The sequence below is a fragment of the Babylonia areolata genome, chromosome 20 (genome assembly GCF_041734735.1).
Source record: "Babylonia areolata isolate BAREFJ2019XMU chromosome 20, ASM4173473v1, whole genome shotgun sequence".
NCBI classification, from domain to species: Eukaryota; Metazoa; Mollusca; class Gastropoda; order Neogastropoda; family Buccinidae; genus Babylonia; species Babylonia areolata.
In genome coordinates this window covers 39,791,316-39,801,315 of record NC_134895.1, presented here as the reverse complement: position 1 = coordinate 39,801,315, position 10,000 = coordinate 39,791,316, and the positions used below count along the sequence as shown (strand labels likewise).

General features: G+C 43.8%; 1 protein-coding gene across 1 annotated transcript in view; it reads left to right on the top strand.

The window, feature by feature from the left end:
* Positions 1 to 10,000, top strand: part of LOC143294606 (orexin/Hypocretin receptor type 1-like) — a 303,901-nt gene that overhangs the window by 240,186 nt on the left and 53,715 nt on the right. Inside the window, exon 3 of the mRNA XM_076605982.1 lies at positions 3,736 to 3,859. Coding sequence (XP_076462097.1) covers positions 3,736 to 3,859 — 124 coding nt within the window. The remainder of the gene's footprint in view (positions 1 to 3,735; positions 3,860 to 10,000) is intronic.

Here is a 10,000-nt window from a genome sequence, read left to right as displayed (position 1 = left end):
TTTTTCTCCCAAGCTTATCTTGTATATCATATTTAATACAGGGCACTTTTCAACGATTTTTTAATCTCTTCTTTTCCTTTCTCCTCGTGATTCCTTTACTGGATAAAGCGCGAAGCATAAGTGAGTCTTGATGGCTTTGCCTGTTGTTTTTATCTTGGTTTTGTTTTTTTTTTTGTTTTTTTGTTTTGTTTGTTTTTTTGCGTGTGTGTGTGTGTGTGTGCGTGCGCGCGCGCGTGTGTGTCTGTGTGTGTGTGTGTGTGTGTTTGTTTGTTTGTTTTCTGTATTTTTTAATCTCTTTTTTTTTCTTTTTCTGTTCCGTCCCTCTCTTTTTTTTTCATTTTCTAATTTTTCTTTTTATTCTTTTTTTTTTTCTTTGCCTCACATTATTGATTCTTTTGCTTAAAAAAAAAAAAATCACCCGTTTGAAAACAACCAAATCAAGACCACTGATCCGACAAAAAAAAATTTTTTTAAACAAAAAAAAACACAAAAAAACACACGACCGAAACAAGCCAACACGATTTGGATCTGGGTCAGGGACATTTGATGATGTCTCTTCCAAGCAGAATTCCATCAGTGGGGAAAGCTAACTGATTACCCAAAGAAAGACAAAAAAAAACAAAAAAAAAAACAAAAAAACAAACATAAAAACTATCCATTAACCTCAGGGCGTCAAAAGATCGACGCTCAAGATTTAACCTTACAATAACAATTGGGAGAGGGGGGGGGGGATATATCACAAAGGGAGATAAGGCAAACACTAAATGCTTGGTTGATCTCATGAAGAAGGGAAATGGAAGGGTAGGAGTGGTGGGGGCGGGGGAGGGGGTGGGGGGGGGGGGGTCAAGCGTGAGGCAAAATGAAGGAATGGGTTGGAATTCAAACTCAAGTGGAAGAAAGAAGAGCAAAAGAGAAGAAGGGAGGGGAACAGAGGGAGAGGAAGAGAGAGAGAGAGTGGGGGGTCGGGGGGGGGGGGGACGTGGAGTGTGAACGAAGGAGAAAGAGAGGGAGTGGGGCGTGGTGGCATGGGGGTAGAAACAAGAAGAAAGAGGAAGACACACACACACACACACACACACACACACACACACACACACACACACACACACACACACACACACACACACACACACACATATCACACACAGTACACTGAACGCTGAACACAGAATGTTGTGTCCATCGTAACAGACGTTTCCACACAAGAAGATATCATTCGTTGTAACTAGGTATCCCAGAAATCCTCTAACACAGATCGCCTCGAGTCGATCAATGAGGCCGTCGACTGATTGTTACGTTGCTTTGTTTTATTTATTTATCTATTTATTTATTTTATTTTCATTATTATTATTATTACTATTATTCTTTTTTTTTTCTTCTCAAAACCTGACAAAGCGCGTTGGGTTACGCTGCTGGTCAGGCATCTGCTTGGCAGATGTGGTGTAGCGTAAATGGATTTGTCCGAACGCAGTGACGCCTCCTTGAGCTACTGAAACTGAGACTGTTTTATCGTGTAGTTATAAACACATCGGCTGTGTTCAGTGAACGTCTTTTATGTGCTATGTATCAGTACGGTTGAAGATGCTTCTTCTTCTTCTTCGTTCGTGGGCTGCAACTCCCACGTTCACTCGTATGAACACGAGTGGGCTTTTCCGTGTATAACCGTTTTTATCCGCCACCATGTAGGCAGCCATACTCCGTTTTCGAGGGTTGAAGATATAATACTGAACATTGAACACTGAAATGTTTATTGTACATCGGCCATGGGCCCTTATACAAACAATTGGGGCGGGGGTGAATTGGGGGGTCGGGGTGGGGGAGGGAGTTGGGTTATGGGGCTGGGAATTGGGGTGATCGTGACAGGAAATTTTAAATCATAAACATTTCAAATGCCATCATTGAGACGTTTCCTTCTGTTCATTGCATGAAAAGGAAATGTCCGCAAATTCTGATAATGTTTCTCGTTTCTTGACTTGATGAGTAGTGTGTGTTCTAAAATCATCTCTTATTGAGTCCTTCAGACAGAGAGACACACAGAGAGAGGGAGGGGGGCGAGGGGGGTGGGGGTGGGGCGGCTGGAGAAAGAGAAGAAGGAGAGACAAAGAGACATAGATAAAAAAAAAAGAAAAGAAAGTGACAAAAGAGAGGCAGAAAAGCAGACAGACAGACAATTTGACTGACAGACACCAACAGAAAGAGTCGCACAGAGAATAACTGAACGAATGATTGAATGAATGAATGGCTGAATGAATGAATTAATTAATTAATGTAATGAATGAATGATTTATTTCTGGGAATAAGAGATTAAGCATATATGCATTTTTTTTTTTTCAAAATGAAAATGGTATTAATAACAATAGAATTAAAATCCTAAGACGAGAAAAGAAAGAATCAACAAGAGAAATATCAAGGAAAACATGTATCAAAACAAGAAGAAGAGAAGGAGAAAGATAGAAAGATAGATAGATAGATAGATAGATAGAAACAGTAGAGTGTTGGCCTGGAGGTAACGCATCTGCTTAGGAAGCGAGAGAATCTGAGCGCACTGGTTCGAATCACACCGGCAGTCGCCAGTATTTTTCCCCCCTCCACTAGACCTTGAGTGGTGGTGTGGACGATAGTCATTCGGATGAGACGACAAACTGAGGTCCCGTGTGCAGCATGATTGATGCGGATAGATTGATGCGGATACTTATATAGCGCCTATCCTAGGTCAGAGACCAAGCCCTAAGCGCTTTACATACACGGGGGCATTTGCACCACAGGCTGCCTACCTGGGTAGAGTCGACTGAAGGCTGCCACTGGGCGCTCATCATTCGTTTCCTGTGTCATTCAATCAGATTTCAGACGCACACACATACACACTCAGACAGACATGTAACATTTTACGTGTATGACCGTTTTTTTTAATTTATTTACCCCGCCATGTAGGCAGCCATACTCCGTTTTCCGGGGAGTGCATGCTGGGTATATTCTTGTTTCCATAACCCACCGAACGCTGACATGGATGACAGGATCTTTAACGTGCGTATTTGATCTTCTGCGTGCGCATACACACGAAGGGGGTTCAGGCACTAGCAGGTCTGCACATATGTTGACCTGGGAGATCGGAAAAATCTCCACCCTTTACCCACCAGGTGCACCGAGATTCGAACCCAGGACCCTCAGATTGAATGTCCAGCGCATTAACCATTCGGCTACTGCATTTAGCGCACGTAAAAGAACCCACGGCAACAAAAGGGTTGTCCCTTGCAAAATTCTGTAGAAAAATCCATTCGATAGGAAAACAAAATAAAACTGCAGGCAGAAAATAATTACAAAAAATGGGTGGCGCTCTTAGTGTAGCGACGCGCTCTCCCTTTGGGGAAGCAGCCCGAATTCCGCACAGAGAAACCTGTTGTGACAAAAAGAGTAATACAAATACAACTACAGTCAGACTGGCAGTCAGACAGACAGACAGAAAGACAGAGACAAGCAAAGGGGTAGGGGACAAGAGAGAAGAGACAAGTGGACTTATCGGGAAGTGGGGTTTTCTTCATTCTAACCTCCCCCTGTGGTAACTGGTGTGTGTGTGTGTGTGTGTGTGTGTGTGTGTGTGTGTGTGTGTGTGTGTGTGTGTGTGTTTGTGTTTATGTGTGTGTGTGCGCGCGCGTACGTGTGTGTGTGTGTGTGTGTGTGTGTGTGTGTGCGTGCGTGTGTGCGTGCGTGCGCGCGTGTGTGCGTGTGTGTTCACAGAAACGGAATCCAAGGCCAACCAGACTCAGCTGAACGCCAGACGGCGCACGGCCAAAATGCTCATCGTCGTCGTCATCGTCTTCATCGTCTGCTTCCTCCCTGTGTACATCTGGAACATGATCAGGTGAGGGGGTAGACATGACGAAACGAAACGACACGAAAACAAAACGACACGAAAACAACACAAGCTGCAGCAAAATGGAACATGATCAGGTGAGGGGGGTGGACAGGACGAAACAAAACGACACGAAAACAACACAAACTGCAGCAAAATGGAACATCATCAGGTGAGGGGTATGGACACGACAAAACGAAACGACACGAAAACAAAACGACACGAAAACAACACAAACTGCAGCAAAATGGAACATGATCAGGTGAGGGGTATGGACACGACAAAACGAAACGACACGAAAACAAAACGACACGAAAACAACACAAACTGCAGCAAAATAAAACATGATCAGGTGAGGGGGTGGACACACGACAAAACGAAACGACGCGAAAACAACACAAACTGCAGCAAAATGGAACATGATCAGGTGAGGGGGTGGACAGGACGGGACGAAACGACACGAAAACAACACAAACTGCAGCAAAATGGAACATGATCAGGTGAGGGGATTGGACAGGACAAAACGAAACGACACGAAAACGAAACGACACGAAAACAACACGGAAGCAAAATGGAACATGATCAGGTGAGGGGGTGGACAGGACAAAACGAAACGACACGAAAACAAAACGACACGAAACCAACACGGAAGCAAAATGGAACATCATCAGGTGAGGGGTGTGGACACGACAAAACGAAACGACACGAAAACAAAACGACACGAAAACAACACAAACTGCAGCAAAATGGAACATGATCAGGTGAGGGGGTGGACAGGACAAAACGAAACGACACGAAAACAACACGACACGAAAACAACACAAACTGCAGCAAAATGGAACATGATCAGGTGAGGGGGATGGACACGACAAAACGAAACGACACGAAAACAACACAAACTGCAGCAAAATGGAACACGATCAGGTGAGGGGGTGGACACGACAAAACAAACGACACGAAAACAACACAAACTGCAGCAAAATGGAACATGATCAGGTGAGGGGGGTGGACAGGGCAAAACGAAACGACACGAAAACAACACAAACTGCAGCAAAATGGAACATGATCAGGTGAGGGGGTGGACTCGACAAAACGAAACGACACGAAAACAACACAAAACGAAACGACACGAAAACAACACAAACTGCAGCAAAATGGAACATGATCAGGTGAGGGGGTGGACACGACAAAACGAAACGACACGAAAACAAAACGACACGAAACCAACACGGAAGCAAAATGGAACATGATCAGGTGAGGGGGTGGACACGACAAAACGAAACGACATGAAATGAAACAAACTGCAGCAAGTAGTGGTGTTGAAAATGGTTTGCATTTGTCTATCTGTTTTCTGATGTTTTCTTTCTGTGTTTTTTTTTCTGCTTCTGTCTGCCTCTCTCTCTCTCTCTCTCTCTCTCTCTCTCTCTCTCTCTCTCTCTCTCTCTCTCTCTCTCTCTCTCTCTCTTTCTCTCTCTCTCTCTTCATACACACTCACACACACATACACACACACACACACGCACGCACACACACACACACACACACACACACACACACACACACACACACACACACACACACACACATCCGTCTCCAGTCCAGACAGTCTGTGACCATGTCTGTGTATTTCACAGGCAAACAGGCGTGAATTGTTAGTCTTTGGGGGTAATAGGCGTGAATTGCTGGTCTTATGGGTCGTGACCGTAACATAACAGTGCAAACATCTCAGATGACTAATGTTGCCACGTTGCCAAGACTCATGATTACTGTTTTCCCCCGTGCTGTCTGAAGCGGACCCCAAGAAAATGACTTACAAACATAACACGTCCGTGCAAGTGCGAGAACAGTTGGCCCGACGCCACCTTCATCGTTGCTGGTGATTTCAACAAACCCAGCCTCACGAATGAAATGCCGAAGCTGTACCAGCAAGTGAACTGTCCAACACGTGGTGACAAGACCCTCGACCACTGCTATACCTCCATCAAGAAGGCGTACCACTCGATCCGCTGTGCGCCTTTGGGACAGTCCGATCACAGCATAATATATCTGGTGCCGGTCTACAAACAAAACCTGAAAGCTGAAAAACCAGTAGTGAAAACTGTGAAACAATGGTCGGCCCAGATCGTGCAGGACTGTTTCGAATGTACAGACTAGAATGTTTTTAAAGACTTTGCCGGGGATTTAAATGAACATACCGACACAGGGTGTGATTATATTTCTTTCTGTGGAAAGTGTGTGCATTCCATCAAAGAATATCAAAATATTTTCAAACGACAAAATTTGGTGTAACGCGGCTGTTAGGCAAAAACTAAAGGAAAAAGAGAGAGCTTTTCGCGAAACCGATGACAGAATAGTCCACAATAGGGCAAAAAGAAGTGTTGAAAATGCATTCAGAAGGCAAAGTTTTTTTTTATAGGAAAAAAAACCTGTCTGCAACCAACTCTAGGAATGTATGGACCGGACTGCAGAACATCACTGATCATAAAATGACTCTCCAGACAGTCGACAGCACTGACAGAACTCTTCCAGACAAACTCAACACATTCTACTCCAGATTCGACAAACCATTGTCTACTTCTGACGTGGCTGCACCCAAAATTACCCCCACTCCCCTTTTCATGGTCCAAGAGAATGAAGTCAGACGCCACTTCAGTCGTCTGAAAATGAGAAAAGCCGCTGGCCCTGACAACATCTCACCAGGCCTTTTGAGGAAGTGTGCAGTCCAACTATCTAGTGTCTTCACTGACATATTTAACATGTCCCTTCAGTCTTGGTGTCACGCTGTTTTAAGAAATCAACAATCATTCCTGTTCCAAAAAAAGCAGTCTAGTTATCTAAATGATTGTCGTCCTGTAGCCTTAACATCAGTCGTCATGAAAATATTTGAACGCTTGATTCTACAATGCCTAAAAACCTGCATTCCTCAGATTTTGATCCTTCCAGTTCGCATATAGAGCTAACAGATCAGTTGAAGATGCCATTAGCATGGGTCTCTACCACGTCCTCAGACATCTCGAAAATCCTAGCAGTTATGCCAGGATCCTTTTGACTACAGCTCTGCGTTCATCACAATAGTACCATCAAAACTATATTTTAAACTGAAAGGCATCTCGCTGACCTCACGTCCTTCACATGCATTCTCAACATGGACACCCCACAGGGAAGTATTCTATCCCCACTGTTGTACTCACTATTTACACATGACTGTGCAACTCAAAATGAATGTAACACCATGGTCAAGTTTGCCGACTACTACTCTAGAAGGGCTGATTACGAACAGTGATGAGTCAAAATATAGGGAAGAAGTACTGGAACTTGTCAGCTGGTGTGATCAAAGCAACTTAAAACTCAACTTATCAAAAACAAAAGAATTAATTTTAGATTTCAGGAAGACCAGATCCGACCCCTTACCACTTGTCATTAAAGACAAACAATTAGAGATCATCAGCGAATTTAAATTTCTCGGGCTGATCATTTCCAACGATTTGAAATGGGAGAAAAATACGGAAAAAATTGTTAAGAAAGCACAACATCGCCTGTACTTTTTTCGGCGCCTCGGAAAGTTCAGAATTAAAAAAGAAATCATGGTTGATTTCTACCGATCAGTCATTGAAAGTGTGCCAACCTTCGCTATTACTGTTTGGTACGGAAACATTTCTAAGGCAGAAGTTACAGCCCTCAACAGAATCGTAAAAACTGCCACCAAGATTTCCGAGGTTTATCTACCTATTATAGAAGACATATATTATAAGCGGCTACTCGAAAAAGCAAAATTAATCAGCCACGACGAATAACATCCAGCTTTTGGGATTTTCGAGATGCTCCCCTCTGGTCGACGGTACAGAAGTATAAGGACGAAAACCAATCGCTCCATCAATAGCTTTTTCCCCAAAGCAGTCAACCCCCTGTCTCTCGAACAAATCCAGTATCAGTATCAGTAGCTCAAGGAGGCGTCACTGCGTTCGGTCAAATCCATATACGCTACACCACATCTGCCAAGGAGATGCCTGACCAGCAGCCTAACCCAACGCGCTTAATCCAGTAAAAACAGAATTGTTCAATCAACAACCATCTACCTGAAGATCTAGTCATCAGCCCCATCCACATGTAATACGTGGCTTCTGTTCAAACGTGTGTGTGTGTGTGTGTGTGTGTGTGTGTGTGTGTGTGTGTGTGTGTGTGTGTGTGTGTGTGCATGAATTTTCAGAATTTTTTCAGAATCAATTTTAATGTCAATTAAACCTGAACAAGGTTTATAAGACACGCATGCAAAGTTACATGAGTATGTGTGTGTGTGTGTGCATGTGTGAGTGTGCACAAGTTTTTATATTGTATGTATTCTAATCTCTACTGTATCTGTGTTTCTGTGTTTGTGTATGATTTTCGATTTATTTTCGTACCTTGTCTTGTATTACCCCCCCCCCCCCACCCCCCCACCCCACCCCCACCCCGCCCCCTTCCAATATTCCTTGTGACCCCGGTACACTTGGTAATAAAGACGCATTCTATTCTATTCTATTCTATTCTATTCTATTCTAGAATCCACTATGGTTTCATTGGATGTGTCTGTCGTCTGCTTTTTGTTCCTGTGGTGGTTGCACTCAATGGTCCTTTCGGTGAACATAAACCCCCTTACCACGGCGAGGGTAGTGGTGCTGGGGGGGGGGGGGGGATCATAATGCGTTCCCGAAAGTTTGATCAACTTGCCATTAAAAAACATATCTGTCTGCAAAAGAAAAAGAATGACACTGTGAATAAACCAGAGTATGGTTAAAGATTACATGTTTGTGATGTGGCGAAAGTGTGTGATCAACAAAAATGGTATGTTGTTATAAGTGGAGTGTGCTTTTGGACTATTTTGTTATATGTGAAGTATACGTTTGGACTAACTATAGGTTTGCATAGCTTGATATTACATTACGCAGCACTGCACTACAAAGAATGACCTGTGAAAATGTACCCGAGCGCCGCAGACATTCTAATACAGACCGTAACTCCTGAATTTTCAAGTATCGGCCATCGCAGTTTACATCGGCGTTTCATAATGGTAAGCAAAACCTCAGCAGTAATAATTCAGATGTCCATAAACCCCGGCCACTTACATCTACAGGGGGATGTTTCACATTCTCTATTCAAATAGTTTGGTCAGTTCATTTTTTTCTGCATAATTACCTGTCTTTCCATAACTACCCGTCCATCATTACCTGTCTAACATTATTTCAGTTACGGCTTGAAGAATTCAGGAAAAAAAAAAAAAGTTGGCCAACACACATAGCAGACAAAATAGAGCAAACTGCAAAGTAGTCATCCCTCTCGAGTTACAGAAAGGAACACTGTGTTGTTCATGTGCACTGCCAAACCATGCTCTTTTTCCTTTTGTGTCGTATATTGCATACGTCTTCTTCTTCTTCTTCGTGGGCTGGAAACCCCACGTTCACTCGTATGTACACGAGTGGGCTTTTACGTGTATGACCGTTTTTACCCCGCCATGAAGGCAGCCATACTCCGTTTTCGGGGGTGTATAATTATTGCATATTAATAGTATGCTTGTGTCGGGTCAGAAGGAAGGTGGCAGAATGGTTAAGACACTCAGAGTCCGTGAGGGTGTGGGTTCGAATCCTACTCTCGCCCTTTCTCCCAAGTTTGACTGGAAAATCAAATTGAACGTCTAGTCTTTCGAATAAGATGATAAACCGAGGTCCGTGTGCTGCACGCACTTGGCGCACTGAAAAAGAACCCATGGGCAACCAGAGCGTTGCTCTCTGGCAAAATTATGTAAAAAAAAAAAAAAAAAATCCACTCCGATAGGCACACGAATATATAAGCATGCAATCAAGGCTTGACAAGCGCATTGGGTTATGTTGCTGTCAGGCATCTGCGTAGTAGATGTGGTGTAAGCGTCTATGGATTTGTCCGAACGCAGTGACGCCTCCTTGAGAAACTGAAACTGACATTGTGTCGGGTTTTATTTTGGTTCCTTTTTTTTGGGGGGGGGGGGGGGGGGGAGGAGGGGCCGGGGGGGGGGGGGGGGAGACTTCAAAATGTCCATTTGCGTCCTCGAAGTGTTTCTTTGCACCGGGTGAGTCTGAGAAACTGTCACAAAAGACGTCTGTCCAGTGGTTCCAGCAGCTGTAGGCTCTGATGGCACTG